The 24896-nt window shown below is 31.3% G+C and overlaps 3 protein-coding genes across 6 annotated transcripts; 2 read left to right on the top strand and 1 right to left on the bottom strand.

Annotated features, from left to right (window-relative positions):
- Nucleotides 1-460: 460 nt before the first annotated feature.
- On the bottom strand, nucleotides 461-2945 carry LOC124541081 (RNA-binding protein 8A). The gene is made up of 5 exons (XM_047118905.1): nucleotides 2749-2945; nucleotides 2387-2489; nucleotides 1961-2078; nucleotides 1232-1345; nucleotides 461-921 (listed from the first exon to the last, which is right to left on the bottom strand). Exons 1-5 carry the CDS (start codon nucleotides 2807-2809, stop codon nucleotides 817-819), a joined length of 501 nt encoding a protein of 166 aa, XP_046974861.1. The 5' UTR covers nucleotides 2810-2945; the 3' UTR covers nucleotides 461-816.
- Nucleotides 2946-3695: 750 nt separating this feature from the next.
- On the top strand, nucleotides 3696-17776 carry LOC124541032 (metaxin-2-like). 4 transcript variants are annotated; one of them, XM_047118817.1, is made up of 10 exons: nucleotides 3696-3875; nucleotides 4402-4508; nucleotides 4598-4828; nucleotides 7729-7905; nucleotides 8809-8870; nucleotides 9594-9744; nucleotides 10778-10928; nucleotides 11384-11798; nucleotides 12787-12872; nucleotides 16640-16898. In XM_047118817.1, exons 1-10 carry the CDS (start codon nucleotides 3830-3832, stop codon nucleotides 16759-16761), a joined length of 1548 nt encoding a protein of 515 aa, XP_046974773.1. In that variant the 5' UTR covers nucleotides 3696-3829; the 3' UTR covers nucleotides 16762-16898. The 4 variants fall into 4 exon arrangements, with proteins under 4 accessions (XP_046974773.1, XP_046974774.1, XP_046974776.1 ...); XM_047118818.1 differs by lacking the exon at nucleotides 12787-12872 and having other exon boundaries at nucleotides 3697-3875; nucleotides 16640-16896; XM_047118820.1 differs by lacking the exons at nucleotides 9594-9744; nucleotides 10778-10928; nucleotides 11384-11798; nucleotides 12787-12872 and having other exon boundaries at nucleotides 3703-3875; nucleotides 16640-16789.
- LOC124541031 lies at nucleotides 12974-16195 on the top strand. Its single transcript, XM_047118816.1, has 2 exons — nucleotides 12974-13220; nucleotides 13740-16195. The coding sequence occupies exon 2, from the start codon at nucleotides 13751-13753 to the stop codon at nucleotides 15965-15967; it is 2217 nt and encodes a 738-aa protein (XP_046974772.1). The 5' UTR covers nucleotides 12974-13220; nucleotides 13740-13750; the 3' UTR covers nucleotides 15968-16195.
- Nucleotides 17777-24896: the final 7120 nt, after the last annotated feature.

The following is a 24896-nucleotide window of genomic DNA, read 5'->3' as shown; positions in this document are numbered from 1 at the left end:
CCCCGATCCAGGGTTTGAGCTCTCGAAATTTATAGATAAACACGACACAAGAACCGCTTAGTTTGTAACGCGGGTTCTTCTCATATCCGAGGTATTTATTTCTGAACCTGAGTAGTAAATATTTATCTATACATACATATAATAAAATTGAAGTGTCGGTTTGTAATATTAAAATAGCCCTTTTCTACTCAATACATATGTACGTATACACGGTATATCAACATAAGATTTTTTACAATTTTTGTCTGTCTATTTGTTCCAGCTAATCTCTGGAACGGCTGGACCGATTTTGACGGTACTTTCACTGGTAGATAACTGATATAATAAGGAGTACCTTAAGCTACAATAAACTCAACAACTCTGTATTTAATATACATATTTGACTAGACCATTGTGATAAATGATAAGGAGGCCATTTTCTATATTAGGGGGTTCATTGTTGGTAAATAAAAACAAATAATATAGAAAGACATATATTACATACATAAGCGATAAGGTCTTAGCTTACTTAATGTATTAATTATGCATCACACTTTAAACACCAACGGTTCACTTAACGACTACTTAAATATAATCTTTTATTTGTTTCATATCATTGTTTTTATATTTAAGCTATATTGCCTGAGATTGTACTTCTTTAATCATCGTTAAACCGGAAAAAATTACTACTAAACCATGAATTATTGTATATTAAATCTTATAAAACTCTGTGTTTATTAAAATAGCAATATTAACAAGACACTGAATCTATTTACATTAAAAAAGTTTAGATATTTTAAAGTGCGATACATAAGACAAGTTAAAATATAATATTGACTATCGTCGTTTCTTGTGAGTTTTAGTTGGTCCCTTCACGAAGCACCAGTCCACCGATATCGCTTGTCCAAGAATATCAGCTCCATCGAGAGCCTCACGAGCGCTCTGCGGGAAAAACAAAAAAAAATTACATGTTACATAAGGAAAACCGCATTATTTCCTGTCTTCTCCGTCTGCCTTTTTTTATTAATAAAATTGAATTTATTATTATTTTAATTCTAAAGGGATTCTAATGACATTTCATTTCTTATCGTATTATTTATTAATTTATAGTCTAACTTTAAAAAATATAATATAGAGCAAAAGTAACAATGTTTAAAACGGATGTAACACAACAGAACAAAATAAAAAACATTTCTTTAGTACTGTAATACAGTGTTACTAATTAACTGTAATCTACAATATTAAAACTTACAGCTGCTTGTTTGTATGTTTCATATTCAACTAAGGCGTATCCCTTAAGGAAACCGGTGCGCCGATCCAGGTTCAAATGTATGTTTTTGATTTCTCCAAACTCTGAGAACTGGTTCTATAACAAAAAAAGTATATTAGGTTTTTAAAGCCTTTCTATTACTCAGACGATGACGACCTCTGTGGTCGAATAATGTTTACTCCGGTATTTATGGGTATGGGTACATGATGTAGCAAAAGTTCATTAGTTTTCTATGTTGTCTTGGGTCTGGGTGTTTGTGGTACCATTGTTTATTCCGATTTATAATAAGACAAGTGCTTTAGCTACTTACATTAAGATCAGAGTAATGTTTGTGATGTTGTAGAATATTTATTTATATTATTTATATTTAATAAGTGGCTTATTTATTGTGGAGCTGAGTTTGCCCAATAGTCAAATAATGTGACAAGTTTTAACAGAAAAATATATATTCAACCCAGGCAAGTCTCCTTGAATTCTCATGCTTAATTTACATTTCTAATTCATTCATGCTAGTGGATGAAGAAAGTCATGGTGATGAGGGAGGCATTGGCAAGTGACATGTAGTCATAAGACATTAACCATGTGTGTATCTATCAAAACAAATTGGAACAGCCTAATGGAATAGGTTCCAAAACTTCTTTCCATAAGCTTTAGCCCAAGAGAGTGATGTTTATGGGCAGTTATATAGTAGAGATATATTTTAAGTAATACCTGTATATCTTCTTCCTGGGCTTCCTCGTGTACATTGCTCACAAATAGGATCCAACCTTCCACCGACCTTTGTGGTCCAGGTGTGTTACCATCTCCTTCTGGAGCAAGACTGTCATATCTAGAAACAAACATAAATACATACATATAATTAAATAAGAAGCGCATCTTTAACTTATAGACAGTTAAAAATAAATAGAAAAGTAACTCAAATAATATTTTTTATTAACAGAAGAGTTCTATATTAGATGTTTGTTCATCTGTGCTATAATTTTTTTTTTTTTTTTCATACAATTATCTTCCCTTTAATCACATTCCTCAAAAAATGAGTCAACCTGACAATGTCTTATGACATAATGTAAGAGTCTTTCCTTACAGTTTTCTGTCTTTAATTATTAACAACATAGTTTTTTACATAGTTTTTCATACCTTCCCCTATTGCCTCTTTCAGAACCACCGCCACCGCCAGATTCGGTCCCAAAACCACGACCTTTACGTTTTCGCGCCTTTTCCTTCAAACGTGCGATTCCCTCTTAAAAATAAAATACAAGAATGTTAGTAACATTCGTAAAAATTCGAAAGCGACTGTTCTGATTGAGTGATTCAAACATAACCTACTTTTTATGAGTTATTGTAAAATGAAAGCTATGTATCAAAAGCGAGTCTCTTCTTTTATCTTTACCATGCGTCATTATGAGATATAAGCTTAACATAATAATCAATAATTATTAAAAATATTAAAAAGTTATAACTAACAGTAATTTATACTAAGGTACGCTCGCTACACTTACGTTCACCATCCTCATCGACTTCGAATTCTTCTGAATTCTCGATATCAAGAACATCTGCCATATTGCCTAGTAGAAATATTAACACCAAGTATTTTACAATTTAGCGTAAATTATTGGCTTAAAAAACTTTATTATATTTTTTATTTATTACAATTATTTTGTGGTTGTTTGACACGCTAAGCCGAATACAGATTATATTATACATATACAGTTATTGTTTATAATACAGATACCTTATTTATAGTCATGTTTGTAATAAGTAATAATTTTATTGATTATTATTTCGTTTTAATATTCATTCTGATTTTAATTAAATTGATTACATTAATTCATTTAAAATAAAAGTTTCGGAATAAATACAGATTATGATTGAAAAGGTCGACATTCTGTAGACAATGAATGGTAGAAAACAAAAAATCTTCCGCCGTCATTCTTAAATTTCAAAAATGATATTTTAATATGTTTAAAATACCACATAAATTTTAAAAATGAGTGTTTTTAATATATGGTCAAATGAAATTAAAGAACCGAAATTAAAATCATGTTTATCATATAATGACTCATTTAAATCTTCGGTAAAAACTTCTAGATCTTCATCTCCTCAAAGTAGAATCGGCGAAACAATTCTTAACAACTATAGCGAACTTATTCGTTCTAAATCAAATGTATCTGATGAAAGGCAAACAGAAGCTCTGGATAAGCCCTTCGACTTTTGTGATGATGAAGAATTTGCGTTTGGAATAAATTTATTGAATAATAATATAGCATGTGTGGGTGATAATATAACAAAACTTATTCAAATGGGTAAGTGACATTTTTTAATTAAAAATAGGTACGTAGGAGGTTCAGTCTGTTAAACACAATTTAATAATTTTATTTTCAAAGTTGAAGTTTTTACTGTTTGTTAGTAACTGGCAATGTTTAAAATGCCGATGTCAGATTCAATTATAGAAAGTATTTAGATCTGTCAATTTGTCTGTCAATCTGCCAATTGCCAAATGGTTTCTCGTGCTCGTTCTATAATTTTAAAGTTAAATTAAAATAAAAATTATTAATAACAGAGTTGTTTTAACTTAAAATCATGCCAGAAGTATCCCTTAAAGACACTATTATCACATCGCTGAACGGTATGTATTATACTTACAGTGCTTTATCTGATTTCGTCATTATTTACATTCGGTTGTATTACATAATATTGTTTTCTACTATATTTAAATACTTTGACACCATTATTTAATTATAGATGCAGGGCGCCCTAAATAATTATGAAGTGATTGTTCATACTTAGAACATTGCGATCTTTAATTAGTAAAAATGTTCAATGATTTCGAATTTGGTATTTATTGAGTTTTAAACTGAGTGATAATACGTAAATAATACAAATAGTGTATAGACAGTGTGCCTAATATGTTTTTCTTATATATATGTAATAACCCGTGTAAAAAACCCTCTTAATGACAGACAAATTTTACCTATGATTTATGAATAATGTAAATGTTTTTTTTTTTCTTAAATGTTTGTTTGTATTGACTAAGGTAGAAATTAGAGTGTCTAAAATCATATATTTTCAACCCTCCTTTGTTAATAATAATGATAACATCTCAAATAATCTTTGATATATATCAGACTCTATTTATTCTTTTTAAATTGTAGCACAAGAGCCATGGCCGGACAATGTGAAACTGTTCCAACCTTACGAGGTGGAGCAAATATTGCTCCCGGATAATGCCAGCTGTTTAGCAGTTCAAGCCTTCTTAAAGGTAATTAAAGGATGATTATTCCCAGTAAATTTGTTTTAATGTAACACATAATAACTTCCTGTCACTTAATTTTCAATAACTATTTCCAGATGTGTAATCTACCATTTGAGGTGGAAATGCGTTGGAATGCAGAGTTCATGTCACCGTCTGGTCGGGTACCGTTCATAAAGTGTGGAGCATTTGTTGTGTCGGAGTTGGAGCCGATTGTGCAGTTTGCAGCCAATAAGGGTGTAACTCTATGTTCCAAACTATCAACCGAGGAGAGGGCTGAGATGAGAGCTTATATGAGTCTCATTACAAATGTTCTGGTTAATGCTGAGGTATGTATATGTTTTATCAACTATGGATCTAGTTAGTCTAGCTATAAGGCCACTTGATTATAATAAAATGTCAAACATTCATTTCGTAGCTGCATGGCTTTAAAAGGAGGCCTATAACATCTGATAAAGAGGTGCTAGACTAAAATTTTGGGACCAGTCTATAGATTTTGTGTTATCTGCCTGAAATTCTCAGTAGCATGGCAGTGTTTAGAAATTATTAGTGTTAAATATATGTTCCTCGGAGAGGATATTATTTCACAGGATTTAAGATATTATTGATCTTTCAATTGTTGTAGCATTCTCTTGATTAGCAAATCACTCTTGAAGTTAGAAGTATTAAAAATGTCTTTTGAAATACTAGGTTGAAACCTAGAAATTGTGACTACATTAGTACATATTGTCTTGATTGCCAAAATGCTATACAAGCATTTTAAAAAAGGAATGTATATATCTTTTGAATGTGTTTTTCCTTGAATGAGGATATACATACATGCAATGCCCATTGTTAAAACATTGCAAATATCTCTTTATATTTATTTGAGTTTGAGTTTAATGATATTTTGCAATAATTAAGTTTTAATTTACCCATGTTAAACTATCAAAGGTATGTTTAAGTTTCATTATTCCATTTAATGTATCTTTTTTTCAATTTGCAAAAAAGAACTGATAGGTCTATTTATAATATTTGAGTTTGGAACTTCCTTCAGTATATTTTTAATAAATTGGCTATGCATATATTTCTTTCACAAAATGTGTACAGCAATATTATGTATACTATTTTTATGCAAGGAGCTGTTTTTAAGGAATATTATCCACATTATTAAAGTGGCTGTTTAATATATTCAAATCTTCTTCACCGGTGTATTTTGTACTAATCGTCGTTGCTCCTGCAAAAGTCGCTATTTTTTTAAATATATTTTTCGATTGTTACACCGTTTTAATCAAAGATTTAAATCGTTAGATGCGCCCTCACCTTGAAAAACTGTGGAATAATTTTTACAATGCGTGTGTTGACAAGTCGTTTACGATGCCTTACGCACTCACACGAATGCGTGCGAAGTACGGTCAACAAATTCATCAAATTGTAAAATGTAAGAAATTAGGTTGTTAAAGAAAATAATTTGTAAAAATTACAAAAATGTATTTTTTGCAATTTTTACGTGCAAACCACTTCCGTAGTACTTCCGTGTATCTAGTTATAATATAAGTTATAATATAACTAGATACACGGAAGTACTACTAATACTACTAATAATTTATTAGTTAATAGAATGGTACTGAGACAATAGTTTCATCTCTGTTAATTACATAATTTAGGCCATACTACTTTCTCTGTCGCACAATTTCTTTCATTTCGTGGTCTTGTCGGACATCGGAATAAAATAAATTCAATATTAAAATAAATATAAATAGTTACGAGTGAAATGTTACACCCTGGACTTTATTAGTATTTCTTGAGTTGTGATTGCACTTTCGAAAGGCACATGACGGCATTGTGCGATTTTTTTTTTGGATTATAATTAGCGCATTAATTACAATGGATGACGTCTGACTGTCACGCGTATAAATGAACACTGGTAGCGAATGAATAAGCTCACTCATTTGAGGATTGACACATTTTATAGCGGTTATACTGTGGCAGGGGCGCATCTAACGATTTAAATCTTTGGTTTTAATCGTTATTGCAATACGCGCGAACTGTAAAAACAGTTTTGTCATTACTTCTATAGTTTAAAAGTTTACAAATTTAGCTATGCGATATTCAGACATCGAAATTTCCATATATTGAAATAAGGATTAAAAAGGCACAGCAAACGAGAAATATGAAAAAAACACATTGCAATTTTTGCAGGAGCAACCACGATTTGTAAAAATAAAATGGTAAATAAGGCATATTATTCAATACAAGATTATACAGACGAAATTACAATAAAATATGAAGTTACAGTATCGTATTTAACTGACATGACTTTTTATTTTAAATGTTGAATAAGATTCATTACAGAGTTTCTTGCTGATTCTTTTCGGTAGAATCTACGTTCCGAACTGGTGGTAGCTTCACTCAATGTAGTTGTTAAATGACGATTCAAAAGTGCTTGTAAAAGCCTACTTGAATGAAGTATATTTTGTTTTCTTTTCTGACTCATTATTATAAATATTTAAGAAAAAATCAGTGACAATCATTGTTTAGTTATGAATTACGTAGTTCACAGCCGAAGGACTTACTTTAAAACTGAATTTATTTTAATTCACATACTTATTAATACTAATTTAATTAAACTACTTCATGTGTTGAGGTTGTAACACAGAATGCCCTCAGAACAAATTATTATAAAATAATATGAATAGTTTTCTTAATTCTAAGAGACACAGAAATTATTAAGAAAGATCGATGTGGTCCGTTGTTGGGCGGCGTTATGTTGCGTAAGGGTTGATGGTACCGGGCCGTCGTCTGTGGTCTCGGCGAACGCGATGGCCTAATGTATAGTAAGACACAAATTAGATGTAGCATCGGAAAATGCAATGGAATGAAAATAAAACCGATTACTGCCGATTTACACGACCAATAGAAACAGCTCGCTATAACGCCATTCGACGCTATTCGTCGCTATAGATTCACGCGTCAGAGAAAACAAGTGCATGAAAATCGACGCCTCAAATTGACGAATACAGGTCATATGATATTACAAGTTATTACGTTTGCGTAAAGATCATATTCGCGTGAGAAATAAATATTGATAATTTGGGATAGCGTACTCAATTCGGATGTGCTCGGTTTTACGAATTTTGCCGATTTGACATCTAAGTTGAGTCGTACCATACCTCCATAGGGTGGTCGCATACATAACATATGAAGAATAACATCAGAAATACCGAATAAATTTATAACCTTTCCACAGCTATACATATCGTGGGTAGATCAAGAAACATTCAATACAGTGACGCGAGTGCGTAACTCGTCCGTGTATCCCTGGCCACTGGGTTGGTTGCAGACCAGGTCGAAGCGTTCCAGCGTTATAAAGCGTTTGAAGGCTTTACACTGGAACGATAAGACGTTAGACCAGGTGCTGGCAGATGTGAGTATTGAGTTATTTTAATTTTTTTCCCGTTTCGAAATATTAGGCGGTTTATACGTTTCCCTGAGTACTGTTTTACTTTATCATTACATAGTGTAAAACGAAGTACCTTAACGCTTGCATCTTTAAAATTGCGCAACGGATTTTGATACGGTTTTTTTAAATTTGATTCGAGAGGAAGGTTTTTGTATATGATGCATGGACAGAGTAGAAGAAACATTGATTATTTTAAGTTTCTAAAGTGATGTCGTAAATAAACAAATTATGTAGTAGGTATATATAGTATCAGTGTATATGTAGTGTATATAGTAGTATGTACTGTACCCGTGCGAAGTCGGGGCGGATCGCAAGTCTAACATAATTTTCATGTTTTGTTTGTGGGTTCGCTCGAAAAATAAGGAAAAAATATTCACAGTCGATTTTAGTTTTCGTCCAAAATATTAATCATTTAAAATGTTAATATTACGTAATTTGAAAATTTCTCATTGGCTTGTCTTGTGATTGGCTAGTCGACATGAAATTTCTTAATCTCCTTAGATTCATTTTCATTTCACACAAAATAACAACAGCCTGTACATTTCCCACTGCTGGGCCAAGGCCTCCCCTCTACATTTGAGGAGAAGTTTTGGAATATATTTCACCACGCTGTTCCAATGCAGGTTGCTGGAATACACATGTGGCAGAATTTCTATGAAATAAGACACATGCAGGTTTCCTCGCGATGTTTTCATTCATGGTCGATCACGAGATGAATTATAGACACAAATTAAGCACATGAATATTCAGTGGTGTTTGCCCGCGAACCCGAAATCATCGGTTAAGATGCACGCGTTCTAACCACTGGACCATCTCGGTTCAGTTTCATGGTTTCATGTTAATAAATATTAATATAATAATCTTCAGGTTGAACAATGCTGCAACTCGCTGAGCCAACGATTAGGTGACAGAGATTACTTCTTTGGCACGTGAGTAAATTTCAAGTGATTTATATCTAAGTATTATAAAATCGTCACTAAAATTATCTGCCATCTTGCATATTTAATATATTTAAATTTTAAATGTGTTAAAAGATATTTCCATTATATTCACACGACATAAAGCGTATGGCATATGCTTCCTACAAGCGCCATTCTTACGTGCCTGCTTAGCTATTGAGCATTGGACATGTGTTTTAATCATTGATTGGGTGGTCTATGGGTGGTGGTGACCACTTACCACCAGGTGGCCTATTTGCCCGGCCTTCTAATAGATAAACAACATTTTGTTTGGGGACGAAACTCTATATCATATATATCAAGGAGCTGTATGTAATGGGTTGAATCGAAAATAGAAGGGCATAAATGGCTTTAAGTTGTTATAGCTGTCACTGTAACAATACAAGATGCGTTGTTTTTAGCATATCTTTGTCAAAATTGGTTAGAAATCTATTCGGGTAGGAGAATCCACGTGAAATATACTCAAATGTGTATTAGTTTGAGTGAGTGACTCTCGTAATTACAAAAGATATTATTATGCGTAAGACCAATAAGAGCAAGCTAAAAAAACAGCGTTGCCATGTTTTCAATACATTGTAGAATTTATTAGTTGTTGAAATTTTACGATTGAGAGTGATGAATAGAGTATAAGGCAAAATACTGTATCCTTGTTTCCTCTATCCTATCCTATATCCTAGTCTATCCTACACCCAGACCATCCCCATTGGACGCTCTAATCTACGGGCACATGAAGGCGTTATTATCAGCCACTGGACCGAAGGCAGCTCTCATGATTAAACCAATCACGAATGCGCTGTTGAGGCATTTCTTGAGGATGTCCAATCTTACGCAAATGAAATTGACGGTACGTAAATATTTTTGAAAGTAAGGCTATATACAGACACACTTTAGTAAAAGTCTGTTCACACACACTATAGTATTGTCTTCAGTGAATCAAATCAAATCAAAATAAACTTTATTCAAGTGGGCTTTTACAAGCACTTTTGAATCGTCATTTTACAATTAAGTGAAGCTACCACCGATTCGGAAAGTAGATTCTACCGAGAAGGACCGTCAAGAAACTCAGTACTTACTCATTTTCAACATTAAAAAATACAAAGTCATGTTAGTTAATACAATTATTTAAGTTAATATATCCTGCGTGGAAGTCAACAGGTATTAATTCTACGCTTTTTTATCATCTACAAAATCTTGTATCGAGTAATACGCCTTTTTGACCAGTGTATTTTTATAAACGATTTAAATTTACGAAACGGCAAAGTTGAAAATGTCTGCGGGAGTTTACGAAAGTGAAATACACGAATTATTGTCGCACAGAGTTTAAAATGTTTAGTTTTTTTTTATTAAAAATCTAAGAACTAATGTTATCTTTTTTGCAAAAAATAACAGTTGATACAATTAATTATATTAAATAGACTACTACCCTCAGTAATACGACATGACGTTTTATGAATCCGTTGTGTATTTGAATATGTCAATCTGACTTCTTATGGTTAACAGAAATACAGAGTATTGCCGTAAAAGTGTATATTCCATCCAGAGAAATCGAAGATCGATATCTATATTATGATATTAGTATTCGCCCGGAGATTCTCTCACATTTAAGGTATCGGTTGTCATGTTTTAGGCAACATTAGCGTCCTTTCTTGCAGTTCAAGTTTGCTTCATAGCAAATTTCATCAAATACGGTTCAGCGTTTTGGTCGTGAAATAGCAACAGACAGACAGAGTTACATTCACATTTATAATATTAATATAGATCGCATTGATCATGATCAAGGACAGCAGGAAAGTTAGTTAGACCAGGTCCGTGAAAGTCTACCTCAATGTAGGTTGCCCATAATATCCTTTCTATGTAATACCCCCTTATATCCATAGCCCCAGGAAGAGTATCTAGTGACCCAGGGATGCCAGTTAAGTGTTAGACGTCGTGTATCCCCAGTACGCAGTCTGTCTAGGGTGAAACGTTCTAAGATGTGCATTAGGAAATCGAGCCGGGATAACCTGGGATGCAATAAGGATGTCTTTGGTTAATATATATTTAATTATTTTACATATAAGCAGAGGTAGGTGTTAGTATAGTTATTATATACAAAAGTGGTTAGTACTTGATACTAGTTTGAAAGAGAACTATATATAATAGTATAGGATTAATGTTTTTTTTATGTTATGTACCTATAGTTAGGCGAAAGTATTAAAATACATAATTGTGTAAGTAGAGCACGCAACGAGAATTCATAAAATGATTATTATTATATATTTTTTCTTTACTTATAGTTTCTTTACTTATAGCACAAGTATCTTTAGTTTTTAAATACATCTCGGAATAAATGTAACATAAACTTTATTTGCTAACGGTACTTATTGACGTCATACGTTCCATTTTAAATAGTCCTAACAGCCTTTGATTCGGATATTGCATATTGATCTTAAAATATTAGTTAGTGTAACAGCAATTTACTTATATTTATTTAACTTAAACAGGCTTTAAACCATTTGCTTCAAAGCAAATAATAATAATGACGTCAAATGAAGGAAAAATAACATGCGAATATAGTGCAAATAGAAACATAGCGCTTGACGAATCGAATAGATTTGTTATCGATATCGTTGATGAACTTATCGATAAAGTCGATGAAATAACAGAGAATAAATACAAAGACATCGAGAAGAATGATTTCGAAGTTATCGCTTATCCGAATGAAAATTTCAATGTAGAAAGGAAAGTTAATGAATTGGATACGATCGATGAAACTGGGACCGATGTAACAGTTTCCGATTTAGAGGAGGAGGAGATTAAAGTTATCGATAGCGTCGTCGATAGTGATGTGATATTGGATACTGAAACGCTTGTCGATTCTGATATGAGAAGGAGTTCTGAAAACTTCATGGATTCTAGGTAATGTTAACGTTCTTTTTTTAAACTAATCGAATCAAGGATAAAAAATAACTTTGAACTTTGCAAGCGATTTGATAATGCTTCCGGTATATTATGTACTATAAAAAGTTCTTGATTTATATATCATTATTTATAATACTAGATACGTTAGTACGTACGTACGTACTAGTACAGTACGACACAACTTAGACGTACCTCCTAAGTTGTGTTGTACTATTCTATATCCAATAGAAACAGCTACCTATACCCGAGATTGATTGATTCTAAGTGTCTTTGTAACTTATGACGCTTTATGGATGAACTCATTGTGCTAAAATGATGCTTTTATGGTTATTTTTCGAATCTGCAAAAGTAAATTTAAATTTAGCTGTTACTTTTTAAAATTTTGTCCAGTAACGTCATTATTACTTATTATAAACGAAGAACCCAACGTGTCTGTCTATACGTTTGTATGAACGTAATAAATACAAAAACTACCGAATGAAGTTTTATTAATGAGAAAGGTTTAGGCAATGATATTCTAATAAATAGATATGTTATACCCATACTAAACGACAGCAAAAGTGTGCCGCGCCGGGGATCGTTTATTTTACATTTCGTTACAAGTAAAAAGGATAGCTTGATAAAAACAATAAGTAAAAGGGATAACTAGATGTTTTAATTACGCAAAACGTATTATTAAGTAATTATGATGTATTATAACGTATTACTACGTAAAACGACTAAAGGCAAACGTCCCAATTAGGACGTTTTCTAGTCTTCACTTTTTGCGCGTTTATAACATATCTGTTTACTAGAACATCATTGGGTTTAGGTGTATCATTAATTAAACTTTCATAATTTGGATGAAATATAAAGATGTCGAAAAATCATACCGCCTTGATGCTTTACTAGCGTGTTTAATGGATCTGCGAAGCCGGTATTAGTAGCGGGTAGTAGTAGTATATACTATAAGTAGCAGTAATAGTACTTTTTATAATCTTAACAGCAATGATTACTTGCGGGAAGTAAATAAAGATATAACTCAATCTTCAAGCGGGTCTAAATCAAGGATGTCTAGTGGAATAGCGAGAGGTTTTCTTTTTAACTTTTTTTATTTTTTAATAATTTGATTATTATTTTTTTATGTATGGCAACACTCTGTTGAATAATTGATCACAAAAAAGTTATATAATATAGGGTAAAACCACCTATTGTTGGCATTACACCAATTTATTGGCACGTTACAGTTATTTATCAATAATAAGGTTACCAGTACCCGAACTCTGTATTTTTTTTGTGCAATAAATAGTAGTTTTAAAGTGCTATACTACTGGCAACACAGAAGTTGCCCCTTTTTGAAGATGGCGCCGCGGTGAACACTTGTTTATCGTACTCGGACTTGAATGAAAAAAACTAACAAAAATTTGTGTTTTTGCTAAGGTAAGAAGTTAACTATTCTCAATAATGTTCGCGAATCTTTCAAGTTCTGTTTAAAGCTACTGTTTTATACGATTATTTAGAAGTTTAAGTAGCTTTTTTTAATAACGATTTTTATTGTTTAAACCGATTTTGTAAAGTTTTTGCTGTGCCAATATATGGTACAAATAATATGAGTAAAACCTTCTTATTGGCATTGTGCCAACATTAGGTAAATAAACAAAAAATATATTTAATGTCAAAATATACTTAATATTAATTATCTTACGATTCAGATTTCAAATAATTGCGTGTCATAAGTTAAAAACATTTTTTTCCAAATGTTGGCCCACTGCCAATGGCATAGAAAACCATTAATTGGCAGCAGTGTCAATAATTAGTATCAAAAAACATTAGTTTTTTGCTATTTTTTTATGCATGTTTAGTTCACAAGTTTGCTTATTAAATGTAAAGATTTACCAACCATAACAATTATTTTTTATAATTTATATTTTAATCCTTACATTTAGAAAATATTTTCAGTTGTCTTCAAAATGAAGCCACGTACAAAAGCCATAAGTAATGTAAAGAATAATAAGGTAAAGCGGAAGATGTATTCCGAAGAAAATTTGCAAAAAGCCCTGGTAGAAATTACTAAGGGAATGAGTAAAAAACTTGCTGCCCGAACCTTCCAAGTGCCGCGTTCGACTATACAGTTTAGATTAAAGAATCCAGAGCATGGCTGTAAACCAGGCCCACCCACAGTTTTAAATAACGATGAAGAAGCGGCTTTAGTCGAATGGATTAAAGTTAGTAGCCAAAAAGGCTTCCCAAAAAGAAAAGACGATTTAATCAAAAGTGTTTCGCAATTTCTACAAAAAACCAATCGGGCGTCCTCATTTAAAAATGGCGAGAAATGGTTTAAATTATTTTTAGCCAGACATCCTACCCTTGCTTTTCGTACGCCAGAAGCAGTTACAACTGCCAGTTCAACTGTGTCAGAAAATGATGTCAGGGGATGGTTTCGGCAAATTAACGACTACTTTATTGAAAATAATTTGCTTCACATTCTTTCTGAACCAGATCGAGTGTTAAATGGAGATGAAACAAATTTTGTGTTGTGCCCAAAAACAGGCCTCGTTTTGAGTTCGAAAGGAGAGAAAAATGTTTATGAAGTTAATCACGCCCAGGCTAAAACTTCGTTGACTGTAATGTTTACTTTTAGTGCAGCTGGAAAGCTTACTCCACCAATGGTAATTTTTCCAAATAAAAGATTACCTGCAGAAATAACTTCTAAAATTCCAGAAGATTGGGGCGTGGGTCTCAGTGAGAATGGATGGATGAATACCGATATTTTTTTTGATTATATCAAGAATGTCTTACATCCCCATCTGGTCAAAAATGGTACAAAATTTCCTGTAATACTTTTTGTAGACGGTCATAAGTCTCATTTAACATACAATGTAAGCGAACTGTGTTCATCTTTGCAGATAGTTCTAATTGCTTTATACCCAAATTGTACGAGGCTTTTACAACCTGCTGACGTTGCTGCATTTAAGCCTTTAAAAACAGAATGGCAAAAAAGTGTTTTAGAATGGCGTAGAACTAATCCATCTCAAGCACTAACTAAGAATCAATTTGTACCATTGCTTAAAGACACAATAGAAAAAAGTATAAAGCCGCAAACTATTATCAACGGGTTTAGAGCAACAGGGATTTGTCCGTGGGATGAAAATGCAGTAGATTACAGTAAATGCCTTGGAACAAAATGCATAAAAATGTCCAACTCTTCTGACATCACCCGAGAAAAAGACAAATTACTCTCAAAAGAAGATTTTGTTAAATTAGTAGGCAATAATAACATTGATTGCATAGAAAAAGGAGAGTTAACATCAGAAGAGTCAATTGTTTTAATTAAAAAAATCTGGAATTTCTTTAGTTCATCAGCAAATATATCTTCAAATCAACAGCAAAATCTAGATGTAGAACCAGAACTTATAAATAATGTTGAAGACTTTAATAATAATTTAGAGATCGAAAATATGCAAATATTTATAAACGATTGTCCAAATAGCATAGTTGAATCAGAAGAATCTAAGTTACACCCTATTTCAGAAGAAATTGTTTTTGAAAAATTAGTAGAGTCCTCAGATGAAGGCAACGTGTTATTTGAAGATTTATCACAGGAACATCATTTTGAATTAATAAACCACAGTGTTCAAATACATAATACTACTCCCGAAAATCAGAATTTAACAAGAGTTCAGTCAATACAAATTATTTCAGATCAGTGTAATCCATCTGTCACACCTTCAACAATACCCATGAAAAATCTTACTCCCGTAAAGTTAAATGACATTTTGATATTACCCAAAACACCGACAAGAAAAGGACGTAAGAACTCTATAAAAACTCCGTTTGTACTAACCTCTGAACAGTGGAAAGCACAAGAAAGTGAAAAAATCAGAATAAAAAAAGAAAAAGCAGAAGGGATCAAGAAAAGAAAAGAAGAAAGAGAACGAAAGAAATTAGAAAAAGAGAAACAACAGGTGCCAAAGAAACAAACCAAAACAAAAAAGAAACCTAAAGACGAAATATCTAAAATACTATTTTCTGAGAAATTCTATAAATTTGATACTGAAACCATTGTTGAAAATAAAGAAAATGATCAGGATTTAATTGATACAAACAGAATGCAAGGAAGTCGTCATAATAAAACATACACCACGGACGAAATAGAAAAAATATTGACTGAATTAGATGATGATTGACCTTGTACATAGTTACTTAAAATAGTGATCTCAAAATGTTGATTTATATAGATTTGTAAAAAAAAAATATAGGATAGTATAAAAAACGATCTCAGTTGTTATAATTGATATTTTTATAAATATTTATAATGTTCAGTTTTCATGTTTAAGTGGCTTTTGTTTTCATGTGTAATGAGAAAAAAGTTTCTAATATATGTTCTTTAATTAAAATGTTCATTGTAGTCATTTTATAATGTTTTTCATTACTATACCATTTTTATTTGTTTCTTACTGTCTTAATTAAGGAAAATAGAGGATATGTCAATAATGGGTTATGATCACTGCCAATGAAGGGATTTTCTGTGCCAATGACTGGTTTTTTACTCAACATAATTTAATTCCGAAAAATGTTAAATCATACCGCATAATCTAGAATAAAATCTATTGGAAAAGGTTTTCTAATACTTTTAAAAGAGTTTAAATCAAGTTTTTATGTTTAAATTTCTATATTGTGAAAACTATATAAGGTTTTCATGAGATAGTCCCTTAAAGTGCCAATAAATGGGTGTTTTACCCTAAGTAGTTTAAATTGAAAATTTAATTTCAAAATAAAATTTTTCTTAATTAAATAAACTAAAATAAGAATTAACAATTTATTCTAAATAATAGGTATAATTCTTGATATAATTTTAGGTCCGATTATGACAGTGAAAGTGCCGAGTAACAATCGAATTAGTATTGACAGCCTCTTGAAATTCATGAGTAGACAAAGCCCAATTTATACCCCTTATCGTGAAGATGTGCAACTTGATTAATATGTATTCTACATGGCAACATTTGAAATTACAGACTTCTTGAAATTAAACGTTATCTGTGCTCAATTGAAAGTGGGGAAATATAATTAAAAATGTAAAAATTAATAAATAAATTTTATAGTAACTATACAATTACTTTTGTTTTATTTATGCGAAATGGCAGATGTTTTTTTTATAAATAAATAATATAAAGGTGTTTCTTTTTTAGTATCTGTGTATTTGAATGTTTTTATGACATTCTTTATAAGTGTATATATTTGTTAGGTATGGGTAAATGTATTGGTCAAATAGATGAATTTGTCGAAGACGGCGGTGGACAAATGGTCTTACTATTGTTTCTTTAGGTGAGCTAACGTGAGCACCAGCCCTAATAACTAAGCTAATAATTAGAGATGAAACGGATATCCGTTAACTCTCCGGTATCCGGCTGCAATAATATTACCCGGCCGAATACCAGACAGCTACTATTGGGCTGCATGTTTATCAGGCCGAATAGAAAAAAACTGGATAAAAAACAAATATTTTTAAGTAAAAATTCGAATATCCGGTCAAACTACTGTCTGTTTCATCTCTGCTAATAATACCGTGAACAGTCCAACAGAACTCGACGCTCTTGTGTTCGGTCACGTGTTCACGATCATCACGACGCGACTGCCTTGTCGCAAGCTCGCTGACACGGTCCGCCGGCACGAGTCCCTAGTCGCACTCGCGAAGCGCATCGACGAACAATACTTCAAGCGCCCATAGCGCGAGATTTTCAAGGACATCTCCACCGTCTTTAGAAGTCCTTGAAATTTCTCTGAACTGTCACTTGAATGGACAATTTTTTTCATTCCCAGTTATGGATACCAAAAAGGTTGCTTCTGTTCTTTTTTTTTTTAAACGGCCAGTTCTATTTCTTTTGTAGCCTCTCTTGACATTATTTTAATACTGTCAAATAATTTGTACAGACTATAAATAGAAACGTCAAAATAAATGTCAATGTGTATTATTAATAGTCTGTAATGCGATTTAAGAAAAAGTGACTATATATGCGTTTGTTTTGTACAAATTATATTTATGTAAATTGATCTACTTTTGTAGTTTAACAAAAAAGTATTTCATTTCTGTGTGAAATAGGTATGCACTGGTTTTAAAGCAAGAGTTTGTAAAGAAATACTTATTTTCGCTGTTGTATGTTAGTTTGAAAATTGAAGTTAGTGTGAAATTTTATTATAAGAGCTATTTTTAGAATTATTTTTAAATAGTAAGCTTTTATTACGTAAGAATAACAATAATGTTATGTAAAAGGAATGAATATAACAACTCGACTGGTATATTTGTCGTTCAAAATTAATGAATGAATGAATGGAAAAACTAAAAGGTTACATAAATACAGATAGTTCTGTACAACTCTTAAACTATGTTATAATAAAAAATATTAGGTATAACTATTATTAGACATTAACAAAATAATCTAATATTTGTTTTGAATTATTTCAAAGAAAAACATAAAACAAGCATAATAGCTTAAATCATAGTGAGTATGTGGTATTCATAATGTAAGTTACAAAATATTAACTTGAAATATACTTAATATATATCTGTATTCCTACTGTATCGTCGTAAAAGTGTTGGTTTTGCTAGCAATATTAATTCTATCTGAAAATATTGTATAGTTAAATCATTTAAACTTTTTTTTTTTGCCTTCGTCTAGCATTTCATTAAATTGAATGTACATAAAAATTGTACACAATATTTCAATAGCAAGAAGATAATAATTAATAAAGATAATAATAAGAGTAACGATAATCTAATCTCAAATTTACCTATTCCACGGGATTTGCTAAAATCTCATTTGTCTACATAATTAATTTAATTTTGCTCTAAAAGTTTTAGTACTCGTGGCCGAATTTTTTTTTTCGAAATCAAATCATGTAAATCCAAGGTCACACATGGTTATAGATAAATACTCATATCATTTTATTATTATTTATTATTTTAATGTTCCTGCTATTGGAAGCGGCAATAAATATTTTTGCTTTATTTTGTTTAGGATACTAGATACTAATACTGAATTTATTAAAATTATAATTTATTGCACAAAAATAGATTTATATTTACATATCCAATTAAATGTAAATGACATTACACAAACTATTAAAATTTAAGTATAGAATAATAATATTTTTATAAAGTAAATTTATGTTTACTTTAATAAGTATAAATAAAAAAAATATACCTTGCGTAAATTGTATCTATATGTAGATAAGCTGTTAGTAAATAACATCTCTCAAAGCATTTAATCTGTGTATTATATTAATTAATAGTTCAATTATTTGAAATCGAAGAATTTTGCATAAAAAGAAAACTTATAGCTTGTTTCAACATTACATTCAAAGTAAATCCTCCTTTTCACTTGATTTTTCTAAACTGTATTAATATCTAATGTAATTATATTATAGTTCGTAGGTAAAATATATTTTATCTATAATAATATTTTTAATCTATACTAGAATGCTTGAATAATTGTCTCTGTTGTTACTTGTTAGTACTTAATCTGTAGATTGTAATAGTGTAAATTAAAAATATTTGCGTTGTAATATTTTAATTGTCAAAGTAACTAATATTTTATCTCTGGATGTATCTCATCAAGAATGCCTAAGAGTATCCACATTTCTAACAAAAAAAAAAAATTCGCGACAGCTATTCGTTCATTGGTTGTGTGTATTCCATATTTAAAAATCTACAGATATCAGTATTTTCCGCGCATGCCGCATACTTCACTTTTGAATGAACATCCATTTGTGAAAGTGAAAATCCATTTGTTGCCTGGTTTTGAGATGCTAAAGACAAAACATTTTTAATAGAGCATTAAAGAGAATCATGTGTTTCTCACTTAATAAACGTCAGATTTAACTAGATAATCTTGATATATGTACTTAATATGTTTTTGTAAATGAGAACGAACTATCTTCGACGCGTTAATTTTTTAAGTACTTTTCTATGATTTTATATACTTTTTTATTATTTTATTGAAATTTAAGCTTTATTGAAGTCACACGCAAGTTTCCTCAGGATGTTTTTCCGAAATTTTAATTTCAATTATAAATGAAACATATGAAAATGCAGTGCTGTTTGCTCGGAATTTGAACCCGCATTTATCGGCCTGGATATCATTCCTTTATCTCTCCAATGTCAATAGTAATTTACCTCAGTTTAACATATTTATATATAAAAAAAAAATCTTATAAAGTATTAAGTCATCGTTTATGGATTAAAAATATTTTATTTACTATAACGCACTTGTATGAGCTTATAGGTCACAATTTGAATGCCAATTTCGTTTGTTGTCCGAATAGAAATCAAAATATGTATTGTATTTATCAAGTGATAAACAATTTTATTGACGTATTGAATTGATTAATTAAGACGAAAACGCTTTACAGTAAGAGCCATAATCCACCTACGCACGTTTCATGTTTTTACGCGCCTTATTGATACGCGACAAGTATAGCACGACACAAATTAGATGTAGCATCGGAAAATGCAATGAAATGAAAATAAAACCGATCACTGCCGATTTACACAACCAATAGAAATAGCTCCCTATCGCGCCATTCGACGCTATTCGTCGCTATAGATTCCCGCGTCAGTTCAACCCAAGAAAACAAGTGCATGAAAATCGGTGTGTCAAATTGACGAATTTATTAGTTCATACGATATTACAAGTTATTACGTTTGTGTAAAGATCATATTCACATAAGAAATAAATATTGATAATTTGGGATGGCGTACTCAATTCGGATGTGATCGGTTTTACGAATTTTGCCGATGCTACATCTAAGTTGTGTCGTACTATACGTCGAACTACACAGATAATAATACCGCGAAAATGCGCGGCAACTGTCACTGTCAGGTCGCGCGGGACACGCGTGACGTGCTAATAGGTTATGACATTTATTGTCTAAAGCACATCTTTATTCGTCCTAAGCTCTGTTTGCATAATTTTGCATTTTAATTATTGTACCTAAATATTATTAGTGTATTTGTTGCTGTAATCAATTGTATTATAAATGTTATTAATATATTATGTTTAGTTTATGTTATAAATAGTTTGTTTGTTATATTTTTATGCATTTAGAACGAGTGGTGTGTGTATTTGTTTAAATTAATAAATCATCCGATACTTAGTGTGTAGTTTTCATTTGTGTATATTCGGCATAATCATTATTGTATATTTCAGGATAAAATAAACTACATATTTTGTCGTCTATTTTATTAAATATTGACAAACATTCTAAAAATAAAGACAATAAGGTAGGAACTTCTTTGTCTTAGCCTGTTTACGTAAAGATTTCTACACATGCAGGTGTTGGTAAACAGTGACATTTTATTTATCTATCAATATGTATATCTTTCTACTAATATTATACATGCGATAGTTACTTCTTCACGCTTAAAGAAATTTGCTTATTTGATGAGAAAAGTAGAATCACCCAATTGTGAATCTTGCAACAAATTGGAAGACTTATATCACATCTTAACAGAATGTTCCAAGAACAGAATAGAGAGAGCTGCAGCAATTTATTAATTAAATATAAATCTTTTAGTTATCGGTGTTTTCAATGTATCCTAGTGGAACCGACGACATTATCAGATAAAACTATTTATGATATAGTTCTGGCACATAAGCAGCCTCTCTAAAAAATAATTTAAGATTTAGCTAATTAATAATCATGTAATTTCTTGATATAAGTAGTATTTATATTGTGTTCGATAAGGCGAATTCTAAGAGAACCCATTTAAATGGTTTTTGCTATCTAGATGGTTTGAGTTCCTGGAAGAAGTTCTTTATAAGAACTCTTATTGCGGTAATTATTTCTTTAGAATTTTGAAATTTGTATCCTAACCAATTGAGAACCAATAATTTTTAAACGATAACAAAATTAATATTGATTGAACTTTCCTTTATTTAAATAATGTCTGTCTATTTTTGCTCAATCATCTTAGTGTTGTATAAAGGTTAAATTAAGCACACGTATAGCCTCGGTTTCACACATAAAGGTGAAAGGTTTGAATGAACGCGCTAATCTTAACATGACATAGGATGAGTTTTCGTTTAAAGTAAAGAATCAAATTTACTGTTATCATTTATGTAATTTATCCAATAACGACAGATGTATATCAAAAAGTCTTTGCTTATCAGATTTATATTAAATTTTCTGTACGAATCAGAATCAAAATATTCTTCATTCAAATAGGCTCATAAGCATTTTTGAAGCGCCATGTACATTATTGAATTGAATGTAAAAGTACCACCGGTTCGGTAAGTAGATTCTACCGAGAAGAACCACCAAAACACTCAATAATTACTTTTTCCATCATTATTATTATAGAATATTTAAAGAACCATTACTGCAACGAACAATAACTTGGTGGTAGGGCTTTGTGCAATTCTGCCTGGGTAGATACCACTCACTAATCAGATATTCTACCGCGAAACAACAGTACGCAGTATTGCTGTGTTCCGGTTTCAAGGGTGAGTGAGCCAGTGTAACTACAGGCACAAGGGACATAGCATCTTAGTTCCCAAGGTTGGTGGCGCATTGACGATGTAAAGAATAGTTAATATTTCTTACAGCGTCATTGTCTATGGGTGATGGTGACCACTTACCATCAGGTGGCCAATTTGCTCGTCAGCCAACCTATTCCATAAAAAAAAACTGCGCGTTTTCAAGAAAATGTGGGGGAACATAAAGCAGGCAAAGTGATCAGCGTTTATCTTTACCTTAAAACTTTCGAATTTTGCATAATCGCTTTAGTGTATATATGTTTAGTATCAATAATATATTTTGGGTTCCAATTTTGGTTTGTTTTACAGAGGGTAGAATGGTTTGAATAAAACGACAACTACTTAGTGTCTATATTTATTTGGTTTGCATCACAAAAAACTGCATGGTACCATTCAGTCAATCGTACATAACCTATACCACCCATAACGAGACTTAAAACTTACTGCTAGGAATTTAAAAGAATTATCTATAAGGTGGCAACACAACCACGTTTAAAATATAATAAATAAATTACAAATTTTTTACATTATCTTTTACAATTTTTTTTTTAATTTGTCACACACAACACAATAAATACTGTACAACTTTTTACGTGCACATAATTAAGATTTATTTTTGTGTGCGTTTTATCCGATGTGTCTCCATTTTTAAATGAATGACATTAATCTTAAAATGGCGTCTATTGGTGACGTGACAGATGGTTCTAGAACCTCGGTGGTTTTATAGGTTTAGATTCTTCTGGTCTGGTTAATGATCATCTGGCGAACGCTGAATGTGGAAAGGCCGAGACCGATGGCTGCTAGGGCTAAGGCTGATCTGGTCATCATTTTATCACGATTCGCTGGCTGTGGACAAAAGAAAATGATTTTAATTTTTTTTTATAATTCCGGAATGAATTTAGATTACGGCGATCGATCTGAAATCCAAGTACGAACCAATTGCGCAGGATAACTAGCACACCTCTCATTTTCTAACTCCAGACTACTAGTGATACACAAATATTATACAACATATTATCTGGTATTCTAAGCTTTAATAGTCATAAAATATAATATTTATTTATGTTTGTTATGTTCAGTAACAATAACTGCCTGTTAATACTAAGGAGAGGGTTTGGAACATATTCAAAATTACTTTTGTTTCTATGAAAAAACTTCATTAAGAGAAAAACATTTTAAAAGTGAATACGTAATGCGAGCTTTTTATAGATTTTTTTTACAATTGTAAATGTACAAACAAAATAGTTTGATGAGCACGTGGGCTCAGTCATGTGAATTATTTTGTTGTCGCTCACAAAATCTAATTATACTCCAACCCAAGTCCCAAACGCCACTCTTGGCGCCAATTCAAATAACACTTATACAATATATGTACGTATACATACGTAACAAGATTGATACGTTGTAAATTGTTGACAATATTTTTAATCTGATTAATAATCTTTTTTTATCCGTATCGTAGACAGTTAAGAAGTAATTTTGAACGATTTTCGCCCCCAAAAAGAACCTAAAAATCTAAAGTACATTTACAATCATGAAAATAATAGCGAACCGTTATCTTATCATATATTTTACTTTGTAAAAGCAATATTTAGTATTGTTGTGTTCCGGTTTGAATGACAAGTGAGGCAATGCAACTACAGGCACGAGGGGCATAAAATCTCAACCCCCAATGTTGGTGGCGCATTGGCGATGTAAGGAATGGTTAATATTTCACAGCGCCAATGCTTTTACGTAATAGCTTGTCAACCGATCATTAGTTTAATTTTGATACGTATTTTCTGGTGTACATTAAATGGCAAAAGTACCAATAGCTCCAACGACCGTGTGAAAATTAGTAATTTAATATTTGTGCCAGTGGTGTCCAAAGGCAATACATCGATTTTGTTGGGAATTCTCAACAATCCAAAAGAAACTAAACTTAAGTAACAATTGCAGTTGATAGTAATTAGTAGTTATATTTATATGATAATCGAATACGAAAAACTTGAATGTTTTAATAAATTCAGCCCATAACTAGCAAAACTAGTCAAAATCAGTCGCGTTTTTAAAGATTTTCAGTATGTATTATGTAATTTTATTACATAATATTTGGCATATAGTAATGTTGCTACATAAGAATATACAGGGCCATTTCATTTCACGTGCTTGTTTTATATGTGTAAGAGTAACAACTATATTCAACAAAAAAATTATTTATAATAATTATAATTAACAATGAAATTTAAATGGCACAAGGAGATACGATACGGCAATACAAATCGTAAATATGACCTATTTTATTATCTTCTTTTCTTTACCGATATTGTTTACAGGACCTTGAATAACGCATTATATAATTTTTTCATAAGTACCATTAATCGAAAAAGGAATAACGATAAACAAACCTTAATTTTACATATTCAATGTGATTTGTTAACAACTCAGGTATAATTGAGTAGTAAAAGTTCTCGATCAATGATATCCCAACCATTTGTCAAATTTTGGTTATTTTCGGTTTCGTCCTCTTGTGGGAATATACTATAGATGGACTTTAGATACAAAAATTAGACTGATTCTTTAAATTCTGGGGAATCCCCAT

This window comes from Vanessa cardui, chromosome 27, assembly GCF_905220365.1.
Source record: "Vanessa cardui chromosome 27, ilVanCard2.1, whole genome shotgun sequence".
Lineage (NCBI taxonomy): Eukaryota > Metazoa > Arthropoda > Insecta > Lepidoptera > Nymphalidae > Vanessa > Vanessa cardui.
This window is presented reverse-complemented; position numbering and strand designations above follow the sequence as displayed.

Excerpts from the sequence above, each read along its gene's own strand:
- LOC124541081 (XM_047118905.1), bottom strand. The coding sequence starts at position 2,809 with ATGGCAGATGTTCTTGATATCGAGAATTCAGAAGAATTCGAAGTCGAT. Across the intron at positions 2,490-2,748 it reads AGTCGATGAGGATGGTGAAC|AGGGAATCGCACGTTTGAAG; the intron begins GTAAGTGTAGCG and ends TTTATTTTTAAG. Across the intron at positions 922-1,231 it reads AAACATACAAACAAGCAGCT|AGCGCTCGTGAGGCTCTCGA; the intron begins GTAAGTTTTAAT and ends TTTTTCCCGCAG.
- LOC124541032 (XM_047118817.1), top strand. The coding sequence starts at position 3,830 with ATGCCAGAAGTATCCCTTAAAGACACTATTATCACATCGCTGAACG. Across the intron at positions 4,829-7,728 it reads ATGTTCTGGTTAATGCTGAG|CTATACATATCGTGGGTAGA; the intron begins GTATGTATATGT and ends ACCTTTCCACAG. Across the intron at positions 12,873-16,639 it reads GTCTAGTGGAATAGCGAGAG|GTCCGATTATGACAGTGAAA; the intron begins GTTTTCTTTTTA and ends ATATAATTTTAG.
- LOC124541031 (XM_047118816.1), top strand. The coding sequence starts at position 13,751 with ATGAAGCCACGTACAAAAGCCATAAGTAATGTAAAGAATAATAAGGTA.